Genomic DNA, 23857 nt, shown 5'->3' with positions numbered 1-23857 from the left:
CAACTTAAAACAATAGTCATAATAACAATAATGATTATAATACAAAAAATACTTCTAAGATATAAATGTGCGATCAGAGGGGGAAAAAAGAGAAAAGCGATTCTTCCTTCTTGCCATTTGTTGGTATTGGACACCATCATGTGGTCACACGCGACACAGCAGCTTTCTCTCATAATCCTGCAGATTATGTGCGTTGCTCAATCTATTAATATATATTATAATTTAGTTTTTCATAAGGTCACTCTCTGTGTTTTTGGTTATAGTTGCTTCTCTGGGATGTTTGAGCTTCACTGTGCAGAACGGCGTGTGAAGCAGTGTTCGACTGGAATAATGATTTCATGTCCATATATTGAAGGGAGGAAGTGTGTGATGTGTGCTCAGTGATACTATAAGTTTAACACTTCAAATGAGATGATTTGGTGACATAAAAACTCATTGGGAATTCAATCATGGTCCAAGATGCAATTTACACAAGTGGTTTTGGAAATACTAAGAATGGACGTTTCAGTGACCATGGAGACATCTGGTGTCCAGTAGTGAAATTAACAATATTTAGTCTGAATTTGTAACAATCGTTATAATTCGCAATATTGTGTTTTATGCATCTTAAAAAATTGGGGGAAGCTCCACAGTATAAACCTTTTCTCTTGACCTCGCCAGTCACAACAGTCATATTAAATTTAGTCTCTGCTTTTATGTTGTGTGCACACACAAAAACACACTCACACTATAACTTGTTATTTCTTTATTATATCTGCATTTATGTACAATCGTCTGCAGTGAACTTAGAATATAACTGACCATTTTTACACCAATTCACGCAATAAAAAGACACTACTTTGCAATGACTAGCAGCAGCAACATGTTTTATGCAACATGTTTTGAATTCAGATAGGAAACTTTGTTGTTACAAAATCATACAAAAACAGATAAACACAGAGGTTTAAGGCATTTGTTTGTTGAGAAATACATCATGCATGCTGCAGGAAGACGCTCTACACCAACTGACATCTGCTTACTTTATCAACAAGAGACGCTCAGCAAACATGAGCAGATGTCTAATCCTGAGATGGCTTAGTTCAGGCTTAGTTCAGGCTTAGTTTTTGATTGTGAAATATAATTAGCTGATATCTGAAATCACAACTGCATCATTTACAGTAAAACATATTCTGTTATATATACACGTTAAGCTGAAGATGATACAAAGTGATCCTGTATGGCTTTAAATAAGACAGATCTACTGTGAAGAAATAAAACCTTCTTTTTTCTTCACCACACTGGTCGCTTAACAAAGTAGCAATTTATTGAATATAATGTGCTTGAATAATTGTCTGAATTAACGCTACTCAATGTTTATAAGGCAATAGAAGTACTAAATAAGATATCAGGTCTTGCAAATATTGATGAATAACTCTAAATACACAAGCTTCAGGCGACCGAGCAGAAGCAGATTAATTAGCTAATTGTATGGCAACCATTTAAATAGATGATATATTATTTATATTTACAGGAACTCATTGGTAACCACAGAGTATGAACCAGTTACGAAAAGTCCCTCACGGAAATCCTCACTCACATGTCTCCCAACGGGGAGAAGAAGTTCTTCTCCTTTCTGTTTATCATGAAACGACGGTTATAATAGTTTATGCCTACGGTATGTAGACACCAATAATGGGAACATCTAAAAACAGAAATATAGGCTGTTTATTATCTATGTGTAACAAGAGGAGCAGTAAGGTCCCCACATGATCGACCTCAACTCAGACACATAAACTGATTGTATTGAAATAGAAAATCTGTCGTCTTTTCTCCTGGTAGAAATCTTCTAATGAGTCATGCAGCAAGTTGGAAATACATTTAAAAGGTGAGATGCACAAGTTTGCAACTGCTGTCTCACCTTGTTACGAACACAGGTTGATACCCACACTTCTCTTTGTTATGATGGAGGCTCTTGGTTTTAAAATGCAGACTTTAAGAGACTTTCCCTAAAATTCCTCCAATAACAAAACTGACAATCTTCATAGACCAGCTATAGATTAGAGGAGTTTAACATTCTGTAGCTACCAATTTAAAAAGGCAGTGTTGTAAGTTTAAATTAATAGTTACATGACAGAAAAAGCTTATGATATAAGATATCTTTAAAATGATATGATTTTTTTTAACAACAAATATTTTTTTAACTGCCACATATTTTCTTTTCTAAACAGTCAAGTCCTTCTTCTTGAATTCTAATTAGAAGAATCACATGCAGAACATTTTATTAATGATATCATAGCCAACTCTTGAAATGGTAATTACATATAATGTCACATGTTCAACACCACAAACTTTACACACAGAGAATACATTACATGGGGAATGATGAAGACTGAACGTTCAATCTTTTTGCTCTTTGCTGTTCCCACTTTCTTTTTTTTGGCACAGGAATGTTTTATCCACTCAAAAAGCAGATTTAAGCAAAGTAAAGTGTTGCATCCTAATATAGGAGTCCATTCAACAAAAAAAGATAACAGCGTTATTTAGCCCAAAGACAGAAACCCTCGTACACGGACGCTCTCCGTCCGTCTGTGGCTCAAAGCTCAAGGCGACAGGCACTCAGACAACACTTCATGCTCGTCTGTCATCAAGGACAGCTCTGACTGCGGCTCTGTGATGAAACTGGCACTCAGCTGGAGTTTGACGCTCTCCACCTCGTAGTTATGCAGGTACTCTTGAATCAAGTAGCGTTCTCGTTTAAACCGAGCCTTCACGTCTGAAGGGATGTCTGGGATCATCCACGCCACGAAGAACTTGACCACAAACACAACGTGCTGCAGAGGGACAATAATCACGTGGTCAAGATATGATCCTTTCATTCTGAGCATTTATTCTTTGAGCAAGGAGTGGGAAGAAGCGCTGTTGCCTTACCTCCATGATGATAATGAAGGCCATTTTAGCTGCCAGGATGTGCCAGAACTGCATGGTGTGAGTGTACTCCTTCTGGTGGCCTGGAGGGTAGCGGTAGTCGCGGTATCTGGATAAAACAACGTCATTAATGTTTAATCAATGTAATCATGAAAGAAAATGTGTTGACACCAGCACACATTAGTTGATGCGATAGAAACTTTTCAAATAGCGTGTACAAAATAAATACATCTTGAACTAGAACGGGCACTCGGTAGAGCGCATACCTTCGCATATCACAAGATTGGGCATTGAATTATGAACATTTTGGCATTAGTTGCATGCCAATTGGATACAAATTGGTAAAAAGAAGATTTTGACCTTTTCATGACCTTGACCTTTGACCCGATCGATCCTAAAATCTAATCAAATGGTCCCCGGATAATAACCAATCATCCCACCAAATTTCATGCGATTCGGTTTAATACTTTTTTTGTTATGCGAGTAACACGCATACAAATAAATAAATACACGGCGATCAAAACATAACCTTCCGCATTTTCAATGCGAAGGTAATTAAAGCATAATGTTTGTAATGTACACACCACTGACATATCATAAGCCTATATTATTGATATGGCTAACTATTTTCTTTGTTCTCCACTAACTCCTGAGGCAAATATCTGGCCTCTAGTCTCTGTTTAGGGTTTAGCAGATACTGGACCCTCTGGAAACAGCTGCCTGTTGCTGTTAGAAGAAAAACTATTAGATTTGAACATCAAAAATAGTGATTAGTGCAGTTTTAACGCTCTTCAGAAATGTCGAAATAAGCTCAACAAGCTCTTTAAGCTTCAGTACCTGCAGGTAGTGGTGGAGTTCTGAAACCAGTCGCCTCGTTCCTCGGGCATGTTGTACAGAGGTATCTGGGAGATGTTGTATATTGACAGGCTGTTGTTAACGTATCCCCTCATGCCGGCATCGTCATTGTAGGCATACAGGAACACCATCCGGGGGATCATGTCGGAGGTGAACGCTATTATGAAAGCCTGAGACAGAAGAAAGCACAAAAGGCATTTCATGAAATGTTTGAGTCTGCAGTGAAATTGTTGAAAATAAATGTTATTTTGACACACAGTGTCATTCTGACAGCCTGTTCAAACGTTTAACATCCGTGAAAAGAAAGACAAACAAACATATTCCTGCACTAGACTCACGTTGGTCACGACAGACAAAATGGCCACCGCATTGAGGATTTCCTGCCACGCTCCGATGTTTCGGGCCTTAGACGCTACCGGTCTCCTGAACTGGGTGGTGAACTTCCAGGCGTCCACCCTGATCTCCAGGATGTTGTTGAACAGAGCCAGCACCGGAGCCAAAGGGAAGGAGGCCACAAACAATGTGATGAAACCAAACTGGACCACTGAAAAGAAAGGGAGAGCAGGCAGAGAGTTAGTGAGAGCGGAAAGCAGTAAACGGAATACAGGGATGGAAAACAAGACAGTCTCCATATAGCGTACAGCACAGCATCTCGCTCTCCTCCCCAGATATGATCTCTGTGTTGTAAACAAGACAAGTGAAGCATCTCACCCATCTCCAGGTACTCATAAAACAATCCCAGCTGGCTGAAGTTCAGCAGGACGTGGTCCTGCTCCCACCGGCTGTTATGGTACTCAGTATGGCGCCGCCCCTTTCTGCTCGTCCACCAGTTACGCATCAACCTGTCAAGACCAAGAAACAGATGTCAAACAACGGAGATCTGTTGTCGAGATTTACCGAGACCCTCCTTGATCACCACAGTGGCAACACTACGTATAGCTGCCGTCCGATAATCTGAAATAAAGTTTACCATTTTTTTTGCTGTGAACAAGTTGTTTAACGGTATGCGTAAAAGTTTGCAACAACAATGCTCAAACCAACATATTCTTAAATTGTCATTCATGTACTTACTGTAATGTGTCGCTTTCTGGACTGAGTTTGGCTGCTAATGTCTTCTACTTCTAAACTCTGAACCTCTTTTATGGCAATAGTTTAACGGAAATCTTTCCTGTAACTGAGTCGTGATCTAAATCTACGCACCTTTGCCTTCTGTCCGCATATTCTTGATAAATATTGTGTTTGTGGGTGGTGAAGCCAAACTTTCATTGCGTGACCACCAAGAGGTAGAAAATGAAATGCTGTTCATGAGTTCTCTCCATTTTGAAGAGTGTGAGCATCTGCAGGAAGCTGCAGAGCAGGAAATTATATGTATTGAGGGAAAATCTACTTGTCGATAACTTGTGCACCCAACATATTAATCTGTTAAAAACAATTACACAAATTTGTAAGAAATCCACAAAAGGGAAAATTGTAATTGAAAACCTTAATTGAACATTATTCTCTTGTTACATTGGCTAATTGAGATGAATAAGTAAGAGTGTGTGGACTCACGGCAGCAGCGCTTCCTGAATGTTCCCCCAGATTTGTTTTCCTGACATCACGATCACCAGCTGTGTGGTCAGCTCAATCAGGCAGCCTCCAGGGTCACACTACGACAGCAAGACGTGCTAAGTTTACAGAACTAATAACTAAAACTTTCGTTTGATGCACTTCCTGTTGGCAGCACCAGTTTATGATCCTCGTTGGTAGAAAAACATTTCAAAATGTTACGTTATGAACCTTCCCTCTTCTATAAGGATGTTTACTTACAATAAATAAATTTCTTCAATCATTATTGTATAAAGAGAAAGAAAACGCACCTCCTCATTCCTCAGTTTGCTTCTTCTGCCAAACATATATGTGTACTCGCCAGGAAAACCAACAAATTTCCCCTTGAAGAAGGCCACGTAGAAGCACGATGAGTAGTAGTTGACGAACTGGAAGAGGAACATCTTCATGGTCAGCCTGTTCTCATACTCAAGGTGGGTCTTTGGGATTTCTGCAGGAAGCAAACACCAGATAGTAATTCAGTGTAAAATGTTTTTTAGCGTCAAAGATGACTATTGTGTCATGTGTGTTTATTATTATTCTCTCTATATAAAAGGGACCATGTACAGTTCAAACATAAATGTCACCATTTGATGCACTGTACCAGATTATCGCTTCAGCTGATTTGCATCTGTAGTCCCTTGAGAGGTCATAACAAACATAACACAATAGCAAACAGTACAGGATGAAAGACATGATATAACATGATACGTGGTGAGAAGAACACACACGACACACAACACAAAGCTACAGAGCAGCACATTAAAAGTAGGTCGTAAAAACAATAATAATGCTGCTCAATGAGGACAGCGCTGAGCAGCTTTTAACTGATTTTAAAACTATTTTTTTAAAGTGCTGATAGAGCTGCAACTGATTTATGGCTTTCCCAGAAAAGGATATCAGATACCAAATATCAGATTACATCTCTTTACCCATATTAGTGATCCACACAGCCACCCTCTCATAGAAGAAGTTGAGGATCATGATGATGACAAAGTTGATGCAGGAGGCGGTGACGGACGTCGCTAGCTGTGGAGTGATGAATCTGCCCACCAACTGGATCTTGCGCATGGGGTCTTTAATGATACTTGCAAAGGCAGCGTGCACAGCCAGCCTGTATGCTATGACCCCGATGATACAGGCCACGATCAGAGAAATCTGTGGGAGCACACACACGTAAAGCTGAGCGTGTGACTACGCTGGGGGGAATACTCACTATGTATTGTTGTGAATAGCACACACAGGAAAGAGATACATATTCAGTTACCCAAAATATGACAGTGGCAGCCGAGAGGCAGAAGCGAGCACACTTGCTGGTGGCAGGGAGATACGGCTCCATTTCCTGAAACATTGTTATTTATTCTTTATGAAGTATAGCCACGATGCAATTTTTTTGCAAACCACAGAGCACATAACAATCATTGTGTTCATGGTCATGTTTCGAAGCACCTGAGTGATCTTGTTGAGTCTCTTGTTAGTGCATCGGATCTCAAACTCGGGCCGGATTTGAAGCTGCTGCTGTTCCTCCTCAAAGTCCACCAAGTCCCACTCGTACTCCAGCCGGGCTTGACGCCGCTTCCAGATCTCCAAAAACAGAGTTACTGCCAAGTAGATTTGAAGAAAGGAAGCAAAAAGTTGTCAAATCATGTCCACAAATGTTGTTGTAAAGTGAGAAATCTGATGCTGTGCTGTGTGCATCCATATCTCATCACCCGAATACTGTTACACTGGTTGAAAACAATGCCTGTGTTGGGTTTGAGGAGTGTAATGTGTTTCAGCTGAGCAACAACACTTGGCGTGCTGCTCATGAGCCCAGTTTTTTAATTGGTACCATCAGCCTTCATTGTGCTGTGCGAGCTTTCTGACTGCTGCGTACCAACATAACTGTGCTGGCATCTTGTTTTGGGCCCAAGCAGTACCGATGAAGGTTCAGTGTGAAAAGGCTTTAATTGTGAAAATCTGTCTCGCACGAGGGGGACTAAACTGGGTCTCCAACACAGGTCAAACGCAGCTAGAGCAGCATTGACTGACACTTACCCCAAATGCCCATAAATATGGCAAAGAAAACCGTTCCCTCGTTGTCAAACAGATGGGATTGCTGAAAGAGAGATTATGGAAAAATGAGTTGGAAGGAACATGGTGACATACTGCTGACTCGGCAGGATCCAATTAACCGCCGATATTTAAGTTTCGCACACTTATGTAGCACAATTATAGTATGTAGTATGTGCTTTTAGGTTTTACAATGGTGTCAAATGAACATATGAAGTGTGATGTTTTACCCAGGATGAGAGACACGTAGAGTTGAGCTTCCAGAATGAACACTTTTTATCACAAAGCGGACACATCACAATACTTCCTCCAATATCAACGTTACATATTTCTTTACTAAAAGGAGAAAACAAAGAGAACAATTTACAAAGCGATCATCCCATTCTGATCAGACCATCATAGATCCCCATGTTCACATACTTTTCTGTACTTTTAGTTTGAGGCTGCTTTTCCAAGTTGGTTCTGGACACTTTAGTTCCAATACATCTCAATGCAACAGCACAGTGTAGCCAAAACAAAATGGCCGTTTATATAAATAAATAATTGTCCCGTGTTTCCTTTTATTCTTAAGGAAAACTTAGTTTTTCCCGCATGCCGTAATAGGGAAAAGAGAATTAAAAAACTGAAAATAATGTACATGTGATCTGTGTTTAACAACAACAAAACTATATCAAAACACCAGTTAATCCACATCATATGTATCCAATCGTATGCTCAGTACTTCCCAAACACATGCATCTTTGCTAAAACCTTTCGATCTAAAACACTGCATGTGTTTGGGATCTGGTGAGCGAATGCCTGGATAAATGAGACATGGATTATACTGCACAAGTCTTGATATACGTTTGATGGAGTGTATGTACATGTACTTACAGAATCAGTGACTTCTTTTAAATCACTTCTTAAAACCCATTTTATAGAACAGCTTTTAAGTGATCTCGTCCTTTTATGCAGAACTTTGGTTCCCCTAAATTAGTTTGTCTGTTTTTTACATTTTAAATTTGAATACAGTATATAGATATTTTTTTTAAAATGTTATATTTGTTTCTTACTATTCTATTTGTTTTGCTTTGACTCTCTGTAGAGCACTTTGTAAACTTTGTTTTTAAAGGTGCAATATAAATAAAGTTATTATTATTATTATTAAATGTATCACGGATTGTCTCTGTTTTTGAATCATCAAACAAAGTTTTCTCCCAGATTCAAGGCAACACAAGAGCTCATAAAGACGAGGTTTTCCTAAATTTGATTAGATTAGATTAGAAATTCCTTTATTGGTCCCACAGTGGGAACATTTCATGATCACAGCAGAGCACATTAGAGCATTAATAAAAATAAAAGATACAAATAAAAACACAAAACACAATAACAATACTAAATACTAATAATAAAATACTAAATATACAGAGGAAACACAATATATACACAGGGCATTGATGTGAAAGAACATGACTGGCCTGCACAGAGCCCTGACCCCCTCCCCGTCAAACACCTTCGGGATGAACTAGAATGCAGACTGTGAGTCAGGCCTTAGTGTCTAACATCAGTGGACCTCATTAAAGCGCTTGGGGACCAAACTCTATGCAGCCAGCTTCCACCGTCAAGTGGAAAGACTTCCCAGAAGAGAGGAGGCGGTTATAGCAGCAGATAAAGGTTTGTTAAATGGTCAACATTGATATTTGGGTTTATTTGGATGTCCATATATTTTGGGCCAGTTGACCCTGTCACCCTCTGGTGCTACTCACCTTGAAATGTTGTCATCATAACTCAGCAATCCATAGATGAAACATATAAGGCCCATGACGGCTGCAAAGAACAGCATCTCAGTGTAGAAGCCCAGCCAGGCAAAGTAGATCCCAATCTTCTCCCCATAGTACTTCCTACAACCAAAAACAGCACGTTTAACGACCTAATTTAGAGAAAGTTTTCACGAAACATGCTTCAGTAATACGTATTCCCCCGTGACAGCATTGAGATGTTGCCTGTTTACCTGATGAGGTTGAGAGGCTGCTCTTTGTAAAAGCAGAGAAACCCGGCCCAGTGCTTGTACAGGTTGTAGCGCTCACTCTCACACTCAGCGTTTCTGGCTCTTTTCCAGTATCGACACTGAAAGGAAAAGAAACAACGCAACACGGAGCTGTTGAGCAAAAGATATTTTGGGAAATTAAAGGAAAACGTTCTCTGCAAAAAGAGAATGAGCATGTTTCTGATAATGTTGTATAATTATTTATTCCTTTATCCCATTTTCCTTTAAGTAAAAAAAAAAGGAATCCCTTTATTTATATATGTATATATATATTTATATATATATATATAATATGCTGAGACATGCTCATTTGAATAATACTGCTCTGAAACTGGAAACGAGACAAAGAATACCTGACACTAATACAAATATGCTTGAAATGAAAATCCTGCATTCAATGTTTTGCAACCTAATTTACTACTCCCACATTTCTTTTAAATAAAAGTCACAGTAATAGTAGTCGTACTGTGACAGTGGTAATATTAATAAAAGTAGCATTACTCTTTCAACAGAACCGCTCCTGTCTTTGTGTTTATTTATACATGAGGCAATTTATGTTGTTTGTGGTTCAGGAAGCATTACTTTGTTGAGTCTTAACCTAGATTAATATCGTAGCTGATCACATTTTTCCCCCAGTGTAATGAAGTAGAAGGTAAAAACGGAGCCGCTCAAGTAGACGACTGTCGAAATGTTCGACCTCGACATGTTCATGTCTTGTCTTCCACGTGTCTTACGTCATGTAGAGGAAAGGCTGCTGAATACGTCCCATTGCTGAGCAGTCGCTTGATTCCCGTCTTGTCTCTTTCTTTCTGACCCTCTTTGTAGTACGGGCAGCGGGCCAGGATGTAGAACACCTTTACAACAAGGACAGGGTTTACCAAGAGATGAAAGGATTTGGATTTTTAGGAACTTCTTAGCTATATGCATTTAGCATGTTGCTTCATTGTTGCACACGCCTGTATCAACACTGTGGGGTAACTGTAAACAACAATCCTCCAAGGGTCAGCCTGTCCAGAAGAACTGTGAGCGTTGTACTGATTTATCATTCATAAATACTAATCAGAATATCCTATACTATCACACACAGGAGATATTTACGATGTACAAAAAAAGTGTATTCTGATTTTAGAAGAGAAATGCTCACAATTCTGTTTCTTGTGGAAGGCGGGAAGAAAGTATCTTTGTCAGTGATCAGGAAGAAGTCGGTCTTGCTCTTGTCGAAGGGGTAGGTGAAGTAGTCAGGTTGGGGACGCATTATGTGATCAGGCAAGCGTAAAGGACGAGAGAGCCACTCCAGTGGGACATCCTGGCCGTGCGGGATATCACTGGTTTTGAAGGGAACTTTGATCTTTAAGACGTCGGCGTAGGTGGCCAGTACATTCCACGGAGCATGAATCTTTAAGAAATATGTCTTTTGGTCTTTGGAGTCCTGATCCAAGGAGAGATGGAGGAGAGGAACACATACTAATTATTAGATATATTATTTAAGTTGAGTACTTGGATGGCAGTATAATATGAGCAATCCCTTTAAGACTTTTCCTGGAGAATGTGGTGCGCCTCAGCAAACTATCCACTAGGTGGTGTAGGTACTCTGTGGTTGGATCTCTTACCGATTTGTCCTCGGTCTCCAGCTCCAGTCCTTCCTTCTCAAGGTTGGCCTCAAACTCCCTCCTTCTGTCCTGTGGATAAATACACACACACACACCGCAAGCATGATAGCCACGCACACTCTTACAGTCTTTGCATGTTGTCTCCCTACAAAATGTCTGCAATAGTACCTTAAATTAGGGATCTCTCAATCAAGTTATTTTAATCCCAATTCAAGTTCTTTTATATTGGGCATCTGCAAATACTGATACCATCATTTTATTGACCTACATAATGTACCCGGGACATTAAAATAACAGGTGTAGGCCCACCTTATTGTTCACAAGCTAATTGAACCAAATACTGAAGGCCACAAATGTTGTCTGTCTCTGCAAAATAACCTGAATCCCATTTCCTCTTAGCAGTACCACGTATTCCTGTTCTGGATATGTATGAGTTGTGTAACGTCAACAGCATCACAGTTAGTCACCCTGTGAAATGCTGACTAACCGACGACAACTTTTCACTTTTTAGGACTCTTACCTGCTTCTTCTCTCCATCCTTGTCATCTACATAGGACAGCACAAAGTCTATCCTCCGGACTCCATCCCTGAAGAACACGGTGTCTGTGTTTGGTTGCAGCTTGTCAGTCTGAAGGAGAAACAAACAAACTCAATGCAACGCTCAGCTTTGACACAGAGTAGGAAGAGAAAGCTAAAAGACATGCAATACTCGAACAACAGATACTGACAGCAAGAAATGAAGTCTGAATCTTGAAGGCTCAGACTTTAACACTTATAGATATACAGTAGTATGTATGTATATAAATAAATATATATATATAAATATATATATATATGGAGAAGCACATTTTGTCCCAGAAATACACATGTAATTTAGTGCTGCTGACTCAAGGGAACAGTGGTATTGAAAAGTATTTAAAGAGAACGTGGTTTCCTTTATCCCAAGGCCATATGGACTGCAGAAGACACACATAAAACAAAACATTTTGGACACAGTACAATCACAGTTTGTCATTATACAAACGTATAATCTACTTTTTTATTTTACTCATTGTCCCACTACAAATTTGTTTTCTTGACACTAAAAACATTATTGTTCATCCTCACTGTCTACAATATACAGTGTGTGTCCTTATTTGTACTGCTGTTAATATGTATTTAATAATAGTTTCACAACCTGAAGATATGATTTTAAATCATCAGTCAAACAGTTGAATGGCCTGATTTTGATGAACCCCGGCATGGAGTAACCAGTGTGTTCAGTCGTTTTATGGACCCCACCCAGCTGGTTTATCAGACCCTTACATCCACTAACACCTACAGGGTGTGGATGCTGCTCGTTACTGTGTTATATAATCATGCTTGAACCTAATGAGAACATTGGAAACAGAAGTGTTTGATAGATTACCACTGATCCGACCATGAACTGAAGTCGTACATCCCGGAAACATATTATATGAATTATGAATTAAGATTGATAAACCATCTGCGTGTTGTCCTCACTGTGGCACTGACAACACAACAGACTGACTGCTGTGGGAGCAGCGACAGTTTATTTATTTCTCTCGCCGAGAAGAAAACAGAGGAGCGATTAGAGACCCAGAGGTCTCGTGACTCAGGAAAGCAAGTGGGGAGCTGACCAGAGGGTCAGTCATGAATCAAAGGACACAAACATAAACATTGATATAAATAATTTTGAAGAAAAACAACTTACACAGAGATATAACTAAAGCCACCTTCACATCCATAACTGTTGTTGGACATCTTGGTAGCTTTAACGTGGAGGTTATGTGTTAATCTATGCTAAACTAAACTAGCCAGCTTCATACAATACAGATTGTAATGGCAAACGTCTTCTTTCCCATTTGTCTGTGGAAACACGCGTAGAGACGATGAAGCTTACCTCTGTATGTCCAGGCAGTGCTGATTTTTCAGATAATGAATTTACACTAGCTCCACCATTTTCATCTGCAAAATAAAGAAAACATTTAGAAAAAATATATGTCAAAGTTAAACGGGTAGTAGGGGCCTAAAGGTTAATGAAATAGGCTTGTGACAAGATGATTATTGATTCAACCCCAGTCCAGCAAAAACTCTGTCAGTTTATTAGTGTTTAAGTTAGTCATTCGATAATGTGTTATGATGAAACTTGATAATTACTAAAGATACATAGCAAACAGTCCAACAACAACTTAAAGATGTCAGTGTTATGTTTAGTAAGTTTTAATTGTCATATATTTTTTTTCTAAACACCTGCTGTACGTCATATAAAGTGATAGGTCAGGTTTTTTTTCTTCTTTTTTATTGTGTATGTATATCTGGGCCTTCAGTTTGAACATGTGCTGATGAGCCATGACAATGTAGCATCTAAACTTAGAAAGGGAAAATACTGGAGAACCAGTGACTGCTGGCTGGTCAAACTAAACGACGTGTCACGATGTGTTTTCTTTAAAGAGAAAATTGTGTCTTTTCAGTCATCCGTTGCACCTTCCTGCTTATATGTGCCCAAACCCAACAACAGAAAACAATTGTTCAAAAAATAATGTCATTGTTAGAATTTCCTCATGTGCTCGTTTAAACTGTTGATGAAAAAGTAGACAGTGCCAACCCTTTAGCAAAGGAGAGGGTATTCTTCTCTACTGGCACACCAACATCCAGTAATTAAGCTAAGCTATGTTTGTGTCCATGCAGGATACGTGGTATGTAGGATAATACTAAGGTTCACTCAAAACTAAACCAAACCTCCTTTTAGAGAAATGAGCCGGCCAATAATCATTATGGTGGCACAAGCATCTCAAACAAACTCAAATTACAAATACAAAGCCTACAGTCTCTTGGCAACATCAAGCAGAGGAGCTGAGATGAAAACCACAGAGGCAGCACACGCACACGCACACACACACACACACACACACACACACACACACACACACACACACACACACACACACACACACACACACACACACACACACACACACACACACACACACACACACACACACACACACACACACACACACACACACACACACACATCTTCTTCCTCTCTCATGCAATGACACACAGCATTCCTGCAGTGCCTCCCTCTCCCTCCACACTGGCAGAGAGAATGTGCTCATGTTGCTCTGCTGCGCTCGCTGCCTGCTCCCCTGTTATTCCTGGTTGGTGGGGAAATGGCACTTCCTGTGGGGGAGGCTGGAACTTACATGAAGACATCAGCGAGGGGGAGGGGCCAGAGGTGGGCGTTGCTGCTGTGCCAAAAGTCTTACCTCCCCTTACATGAAACACAAAGAAGCCTTCTTTGATTAGACCAAGTGATATTACAGGCAGCAGTGTGAGCCAATAAGAGAGGGGCTGTGGTGGCTCCATGTGGAAGCTCAATATCTTTCAGTGGGCTCGTGGGAAGCATCGTTGAATGTGCAGCCAATATTATATTTAATCTGAGCAGCTTTCTTTTTTTTCCTTTTCTTTTTTTGGTCTCACTCCAACTGTGCACCGACAGTTATCAGAGCCTGACTTGAACAAACAGAAGCAAGGGGCCAGCAGTGTGTCACACTAGGTCATACGGAGTAGGCTGCATTTTGTTGAACGAAGCAACAGTGTCAGACTTAGATTCACAAATGAGCATGCATGTTTAAATAACTATTGTATACTCAAATCACAGACATTCCTTGATGGAAAAATACCATGGTAACTGTGGCTTTTGAGGGCACACATGAACCAAATAACAACTCATTTAAAGGTAATGCTCATGCACTGTTTTCTAACACACCCCAAAAAACCCTCAGCTGATGTATATTCATAGAATAGCTGAGATAATCTTCTATCAACATTCCCACCAGCAGAATGCCAATTTAGTGAAAGATATGGCCCTAACCTCTTGTGAGCTCAAAATCAAGTGGGAACAAAAGGGAACTCGAATCAAATGGTCAGCTGCTGCTGGTCAGCTGCTCACTGATATGAAAGCAATGAGCTAATGCCAACGCCAAATAAGATGTACTGTAACTCTTTTACATCATTTTATACAGATTCCAACTCATACAATATTTTGAATGTGATAGACAGTGCTTTCTTTTAAAACTTCTGTAAAGATGGCGGACTGAAGAGACAGGTTATAAAAGAATCGTCAAAAAGGAGTAAGGGCTGAGAAATGCTGACAGGTGTCGATTAGTCAGTGGCCTCCAGTATATAAGAATAGGAGGTCACGCGTATCAATATATTAGTTTTTAGGGCTTTATATTCTCTCCCGAAACAAGTAAATGAACTATTCCCAAGCTGAATAATTACAAATCCTAATTCACTACAACCTGATGAAGTCTCCATTCCCGTTGACAGTGATTGCCTTTGAATAAGAAATCCGTTTAGTGCACCACGGTTTCATTTGACGTGGCAGCATGTGTAACTGGCAGGAGAGAGCGGCCTCCCTTCGGTGAATCCCAAAGTGAGTCAGCAAAACAAATGTTAAGAAAGGGAACCTGCATCTCTAAATGTGAACCGACAAACAGGGTCTAGTATTTGTCTGACGGCTGGGAGATGATATCTCAGCCACCCACACAGACATAGACACACAAATGCACGCGCACCCACCCACACACACACACACACACACCCACGCACAATAATAATGTATATTAGTCTATATCAAGAAACTATCATGAACTTACAATCTACTTCCGACACTTGGTGGGCTGAAAGCACATGTTCAACAGCAGTGGTAGAAGATAATAAAGTAGTTAACTGAAGAACTCATAAGATAAGATAAGTTAGTACTCCTGTATTAGTCCTACAGAGGGGACATTTGCAGGATTAAAGCAGCATAGTGGATAGTGCAAAATAAAAAAACAGGCATAAGTAGAAAAACAAGACCAAACAAGTATAATAAATATGTGATCACACAGGTACGGTATAATAATTAAGTTAAAACCAACTAAAATATGATATAGTAGATATACTGAGTGGTTGTTAATGTTTCACAGTGGATTGAACACATGTATTTATATTGCACAGTGTATACATTGGATTTATATTGCATTGAATGAATACATGAATGAAGACTTGTGAGTGTGTGGTATGTGTGGTCTACTGGGAGCAGTGTTGGTTGTGCTCTGGGATGTACTTCCTTGAGTACTTCCATTTTTTTCTATACTTCTACTCCACTCCATTGTGTATATGACATATAGTATAATGCTAATTGTATTAAACTAGCCTTTAGTACATCAATAATACAAATCAAACAATATGGCCTGATAAAGCACTCTGACAGGGTCCATGATGTTGCCTAATGAGTGTTTTTACTTCAAATACATTATGATAATATTTGTTTGCAAATATTGTTATACTCCTACTGAAGCTAGCTTGAAGCTCGACTTTGTTATGGTGTATTTGTATTGTGGGGTTTTGTTATCTTTGAGTTAAAGAACATCAATACATCTTCCAGTTTGACTGTAAGACTGACAGAGTGAGCGATACAGCTCTCTGTAATGGTGTAACCTTATATTGTGATATATAAATATATACAGTGTTCTTTTTATGGGAAGTCAATAACTATAAGTAACTGTTTATAGATTAAAATAACCAGGAATGTTATTATATATATGCATATATGTATATATATATATATATATAGCAAGAGAGAGAGAGAGAGAGAGCTGAATGATATATATATATATATATATATAGCAAGAGAGAGAGAGAGCTGAAAGAGCAGACAGACACACAGACATCTGGGTGTGATCAGCAGAAACAGAAAGATTCTCCATTATTGAGGAAAGTTCAGCATGATGAAAGAGCGAGTGGATTAAAAGAGAAATAGCGGAAGTGGTGATGAGAGGACGGACAGACAGGCGTCACATAAAGCCTCCGATCTGCCCGTACCTGAGTGCAGGGTTATGCTGAATGCGGTCAACACTGCAGGACCATCTTTAAAGGACAGACAGATAGACACAGGTTAGTGTTGAACTCCAGGTCGGGAGAGGTGAATATGCACACTTGCAGAGTGCAGAGACGGTCTGATTGACGGCAGATCCATCAGAAAGCCTCACAGTATGAAACAGTGCTCACGCTTACTCTAAGCACCGCAGGGACAATAAACAACAATTAATCTCTTGTGGCGATCAGGCCGGGTCTTCCATCTGTGGCACAGCATCTGAATAAACAATGATGATGAAGACCTGTAATGTAAGTTTGGCTCAATAACAAAACAATAGTTTTTTCACGATGACTCAAGCAAGCTGTGTGGGTGTCTCCTCTCTGAAAGAGGAGCCCCATTAACAGCTCTTGTGTTGCTCTCCCACCAGGGTGGCACTCAGCTTTCAAACAGATGCTCCTCAGATCATTGTTTTGCTTTGCACGTCCACGAGTTCAGACCAACTAACCACAACTCCACATTGTGACGACATGAACCTTTTCTAAAGGGAAGTGATTCAAACATGTCACAGATTCCCTCTAAGCATTCGGTGTGTTAGTGCCAGGTGGATTGCGTATGGATGAATATGAAATATTAATGTGATGCAGGTTAATACTCTGGTTTATAGGTCACAGTCAAAGTCAACCACTATCCAGTCTCAGACAAGCTGAGTGCTGGTCTTGATGATTAGTAATGAGGCAAATGGGCATATGAAATGGTAAAGCACAAGACTGAAATATTACATTTCATACCAAAACATATGAGTGATAGTCCTGACGATCGAGCAGGCGTGGTGTGTACGATACAGTGAACCACAATATCCTGAGCTCAAACCGGGTCTAGGGCTGCTATGACAAGACATCCTCTCTATCTCTCTCGCTCCACATTTCCTGTCGAGTCAGCTAAAATACAAAAGGAAAGATCCATAAACTATGAGAAGAAATTAGAATTTTGTTGTTAGATTAAGACCAAAGAATACCAACTAATGGCTCATGTAATTCTTGTGAATCGTGACACTATGGAGTGAAAATATCGACAAACTAACAAAACTATCCTCTGTTCTATTTTCGTATTGTGTGTTTGATGGGAGAGTTGTGTCTTTGTGTTTTCATCAGACACAAACTTCCTTTCTTATCGTCAGGATATTATCGTCCCAAAGGGGAGGTTTCCTGACAATTCCCGGAAAGTGCAACAAAACCACAAACTCATGTGCAGGAATAACGTATTATCTTCATAAGGCATAACATCACATAAACATATTTGATGAAGGCATAATTATGGAAAAAAATGCCAAGGAGCACTTGTATGGAAAATTGTTTTCTCTTGCTTGCATGGCATGCAACCTGTGGCTTGATTATGTGGTTTTGATATGATGATAATGATGAAGAGTGCGATGGCAACAGGGCAAATATGTATGTGGTTTCTGTACTAGCATTTGCCTTCTGATCATATTATTTTTTTATTATTCGTTTTATTTAAGAAATATTGTACTAACTAAATGACAATTATAGTTCCCACAGGTGCAGCTGTTCTATGAACAGCTCATAGAGTCATTCCTTATTGTGAGGTCCTGGGACAGGGATGTCTATGCGTACAGATTGTAAGGCCCTTTGAGGCAAATTTGTAATTTGTGATATTGGGCTATAAAAAATAAACTAAATTGAAAACAAATGTTGTGATGTCCCACATGAGTGTTAGTATTCCCACCTCTAAGTGTTTCAGGTGCATGTACCCAAAGGCCAGGCAAGTGGGAACAATTTTATTTTGAATGTAAAAAAAACAAAGTTTTAAAAAGATCATTTTGATCCAAAACAAAGAAACCAAAGCAAGTCTACACTAGTTTATTGAGAGTATATCGTGGTACTTTTCCGTATCTTGTTTATTACCCGGCCTCCATCAAAGGAGCTAATTCAATTAAAGGCCTGTTTCCATAGTAACTCTTTGGCTCGGTTTCCCCTCTGACTGGAGAATGACTTCATGTGCCATGACTGCAGAGAGCAGAGTGAGATCAACTTAAAGATCTCCTTTAAATATGAGCATCTACTATTAGGGATGAATTCCTGACTAGCTGTCCCTGATAGATGACAAATAAATTGTCCACCCGCTACTGAAAGCTTCGAGGCCAATTCTGAATAAAGATAACACCAAGTACCTGCCGTGCCATTGTACCGCGACAGTACATCATCCAGTAGTGTTCAGTGGTGGATCTATAAATCAGTGTTTGGCCAGCTGTGAACGAGGTCATGCACTCCAAGCACACATGTGTATATACGGAGGTGAGGACAGAATCCTTCTTCTCTCCCATGTGGCAGAAGGGCGGCCATGATAAGAACAAAGCCTTTTCAGAGCAAGAGGAGACTATTAACCCGCTACTAACCCTTGATAAACAGGCACGTGTCTTCATTAACAACTTGCTGATTAACACAGTATAGAGTGTGGGATTGATGAATGGGAAAGGTCTCATTGTGATTTTATTATATTAAATGTGAATGCTGGGGAATAAATTATATTTGTTGTTCACTTCCCTTGATGATCTCTCGGGGACGCAGCGTTATAAATGCTACTGATTTCATTTAGCTGTTAGCTAGACGGTTATCATTCAAGTGAGACACAGGTTGTTGTTTTTTACTAAAAATATATTTTGAAAATAACTCTGAATTAAATACTGAGTTGCATTTCTTTTAATTGTTTAAAGTTGTAACTGTTACATTCAAGGCTGATAATAAAACATGTCAGGAGCTTGACATTACTTGAATTCTTAAAATCCAAATAATCTGATCACTTTCACAACAGTGCTGAAACTACATCTTCATGTATCAATTGCTTATAAAGTTATACAGGTGCACTTTTAATAATGCTTCAATGGGCATTTGCAATTAGTCACAAATTGATCGTCCATTGAGACAAGTGATTATTATTAAAAGCAAACTTTATTCTCTCATTCTCTGAGGCGTCTTCAGTGCAACGCTGTACTGCTCTTATTGCGAGAGCACCAGACTTTTCCAATCAAGGGTCAAGCAGAGTCAAAAGACATGATCAGTCACTAAATACTGTGCATGTGTCTTGACTCCTGACATGACTTCAGCGACTGAGCTCTTGACTATGATGGAAGTTTACTTCTGTAAATTTAAATATGCAGTTATAAATGTCAATGAGAGGATACGACAGGTTTGAAATAGAAATGTTAGTCCCTGAGAGAAGAGACATGGATGATATAAACAGGGATTCATCGAATAAAGGTGTTGGCACGTGATATCAAAGCCACTATTTATTACTGTGCATAAGACAAATATATTCATGTATGGTTAATTTTAACTTTTAAGTGGGCCTCACATTATGGAACATTAATGTATGTATCAGTCGTTAAACACAAGGAGTCTTTTCTGTTTGTCAACACTCAGTTATTTTTCCATTTAACTGTATGTGTAACGTTTCAAATAGTAGGGAGAACCCAACCACTATTCACTAACAGACAGAATAGTCATATATCTTATGTATGATTCCTTTCCTTGTTTTGACAGAGTTGTTGCTTCAAAACAAAACCACGGCAATGTCATCTTCACAAACTGTCATGCTGTGGGAGCTATGGGAGAGATAATGCAGCACTCAGCAGACCACAGCCCTTCAAGTCAGGACAAATGGAGCTTCATGGAAGTACGAACCTGAAGTCATGTTCTGTCCTCAGAGGTTACTGCACAGTACATTTGTCAGAGTAAATTGTAATCAAATTGAAAAAATGTGTTCTCTAAACAATATAACATTTGGTCCCAGTCCAAATAGAGTAAAATCTATCCTAGCCTCAGAGTTAATAATTCAGAGTAATTTTTACTCTATTGAGTGTTTATATTAAACTCTACATGGTGATAATTAACTCTATGTAGCATCAAATTAAAACAACTCTACAGCCGTTTCGCTCAATTCAGAGTATAATCCCACTCTATACAGAATTGGATCTCATATATTTTAATGACTATTTAAACCTGTGAGAAATGACTCTGGAAGGTCATCTTTAAAACGCAACAAGTTAAGATATCAGTATATTATTTATTTAGAAAAAAAACAAGTGTAAAATATATCAACATATATTTTCCAGATTACTTCAAGAAAATATAATTGGACCTCTGCTAAATGAATTCAATCACATTTCAGAAAGTGGCTTTCTGTTTTGAAAAGAGTCAGTTAAGCCTGACTATCTCAGAGGAGTCAATCCAACTAAATATAGAAATGCATACTCAGCTTGACAGATAGAAATTAGGAACATTTGACTTGTTTACGCACATGCTTTATTGCCTCTGATCATTTTGCCCATTTGTCAACTTCAATTAATTTACGATGAAAAAACATGGGAATGAAGATGCTTCTTGGGCTGGGATATTGCCTGAAATCTGCCTTTGAGAAAGACTTAAAGTCATTTAAAATGAAAGATGAAAAACAGATTAAATACCCACACATGTCTATTTTCCTCCTGGCTTGTCATGGGATATCGCTGTGAAATGCATCACATAATAAACTATTTTGTGTGCAGAAGTGGGTTTAATAGTTTGTTTATCTTTCTGCTATACTTCAGTCCTGACCTCCTGACTGAGATAACTCTAATTAATCCAAATCCTTCCCAAGCACTCCCTTTTTCTGTTCATGATGTCATTGTGCACAGCCTCTGTGTTCAGAACAGCAGTCACACACACCACTTTTAGAAATATAAATAGCATCTCTTCAAAAACTAATCTGAGCTGGTTCTAACACACACCCAAGTAAACACAAGTAACTGAGTGCCACTCAAATGGTAAACTGCCATGCTTTACTACATGACACGAGGGCAGCCTACATTCTCCAAGGGTTTACTTTAATTACACACCAGTTCTTTCGGATAAGGATCATCCCAGTCAAGGATAATGTCGGGATAAAGATGATTTCTTCTAACACCATACAGGCCAGCGTGTTTCTTTGCCACAGTAGGCTATGGCTATAGCTACTCCAGCACAAGCAGTAGTAAGGCAGCCTTTTGGACCAATATTAAACATGTGACATACGATAGAAACCTCCTCGTGGCCAGCTGTTGAATGTTAATGAATGCATATGTGTTTAATTACCTCCAGTCTGTGAATCCGTCGCGCTCTGCAGCTCGATCAAAGTTTCATCCTTCCCCTTTCCTGTTATTCGTCTCATCGCGGCCAGCGGTGTTATTCTGAAGGCTCTCGCCTCCTCAGGAAAGAAGTGGGGGAAGGAGAGAGAGGATGAGCCTCGATGAACTCACGCGGCAATCAATGAGTACGATTCAGATTATTGGATGGATTATTAATCATAGCTACATTATGACCGATCCTCACAGAAACTGTACCCTGCTGGGCTCCCAGGCGCTACCCGAGAAGACCAGGCACTCGGCAAGATCGTAATCGTAAAGGGGAGTGGCACGAGCGCTTTTCCGTCGGCCAAATGTTTGTTGCGCAAGGACGTGTGTACATGTGTACGCGTGTGAGAGAGAGAGAGAGAGAGAGAGAGAGAGAGAGAGAGAGAGAGAGAGAGAGAGAGAGAGAGAGAGAGAGAGAGAGAGAGAGAGAGAGAGAGAGAGAGAGAGAGAGAGAGAGAGAGAGAGAGAGAGAGAGAGAGAGAGAGAGAGAGAGAGAGAGAGAGAGAGAGAGAGAGAGAGAGAGAGAGCCTTCTATAGAAGGAGGACATCGCGTGGCGATCTTCAATACTGCACACTTGTATTTAATATCATTGGCCATTACTAGATTATAAATGGGTTGCCAGGTTTTAAAAAATCTCTCTGGATGGTATTTATCTTTTCCTCTACCAGTTGTAGTCGTTTTGTCTTAGCTAATACAACAGTTCACTTTAAAGACACATTACCACAGGTATAAACGCCAAAGCAAAATGAAGTTTATGACCCTTTATGATGACGTTTTAATATTTATATACAGACGTGATGCATTATTAAATTGGGCCCGGTGTCTTATAGACCTAAGTGATAACAAATAAATAAAATAAAACCAAATGATGTATCAAACAATACAGAAATTAGTAACAAACCCCTTTAGGAATGATGGCCTTTTGAGAAAGTGGAACAGATAATGAAATAGTGTTTATAATATTGACTTTTAACGTTTTAATTATTATTTTCCATTTATTCCAAGCGTGTTGCTCAAAGCTAACTTATTCTTAGCTGGGGGGCAATATACACTCCAAATACGAATGTAAAGCGAAACTATTTTTTCGCGCGACCGAATCCCATGAAAAGTCAACGTACAGATGCGTGTGGCTGCGATAGAAGCGATATTTTCCCGAGCGGCACGTTTGGGGCGTTTGGGGCGACGCGATGTGGGCGACGCATTTACAGCGGCGCAATTTTCAAATATTTCAACTTTGAGGCGGTAATCTCGCAACTCGGGCCAATCAGCTCTTGAGTTCCGCCTCGTAGCGCTGGAAGCGGAAGTCTTTCAGGCGTAACAGTAACTTCATCGGTGAAAGTGACCGAGCTGTGTGAGCCTACGGGTGATGTCATGAACCCAAACACGAGGGCGTTAGTGTGTGGGATGTCCACAACAAATATAAAGCAGAACTAGTTGTGAGTTATTCTGGTGGATGAAGGAAATGATAACGGTCTTTACGGAGACGAGACACGGAGAAAAGCCCCGCCCCTCGCGAAGCGTCTCGACGCTCATGATGCCTATCTGACACCTATTGCTTCACTAAGAACACAGCTGATGTCTGAGCACTACAATCAAACAGCAGGAACAAACATCAATGATAAACAATCTGAGCCAACCTAGTAAATCACATAATACTAAACACCATTTTGACCTCAGCTTGTAGCAGGTATAAAGCTTCAGTGGAAGCTCAGTCAGGACGGTTCATACATCTGACATTCACTTTTCATTTGGAACAGCTCTTGGAAGGCAAAACTTTGATGATGTA

General features: G+C 39.6%; 1 protein-coding gene across 1 annotated transcript; it reads right to left on the bottom strand.

Moving 5' to 3' along the window:
• Nucleotides 1–728: 728 nt before the first annotated feature.
• Nucleotides 729–22301, bottom strand: ano5b (anoctamin 5b). Its single transcript, XM_056412521.1, has 21 exons — nucleotides 22033–22301; nucleotides 16912–16956; nucleotides 12938–13002; nucleotides 11555–11662; nucleotides 11035–11103; nucleotides 10569–10853; nucleotides 10159–10278; nucleotides 9389–9504; nucleotides 9144–9278; nucleotides 7629–7734; nucleotides 7384–7444; nucleotides 6796–6947; nucleotides 6614–6688; nucleotides 6279–6504; nucleotides 5619–5797; nucleotides 5311–5408; nucleotides 4471–4601; nucleotides 4098–4303; nucleotides 3742–3929; nucleotides 2908–3013; nucleotides 729–2810 (listed from the first exon to the last, which is right to left on the bottom strand). Exons 1-21 carry the CDS (start codon nucleotides 22106–22108, stop codon nucleotides 2580–2582), a joined length of 2778 nt encoding a protein of 925 aa, XP_056268496.1. The 5' UTR covers nucleotides 22109–22301; the 3' UTR covers nucleotides 729–2579.
• Between the last annotated feature and the right edge of the window lie 1556 nt (nucleotides 22302–23857).

Source organism: Pseudoliparis swirei, chromosome 4, assembly GCF_029220125.1.
Source record: "Pseudoliparis swirei isolate HS2019 ecotype Mariana Trench chromosome 4, NWPU_hadal_v1, whole genome shotgun sequence".
In the NCBI taxonomy this organism is placed as follows: domain Eukaryota; kingdom Metazoa; phylum Chordata; class Actinopteri; order Perciformes; family Liparidae; genus Pseudoliparis; species Pseudoliparis swirei.
The sequence above is the reverse complement of the archived record's forward strand: the minus strand, read 5'-3'. Positions and strand labels throughout refer to the sequence as shown.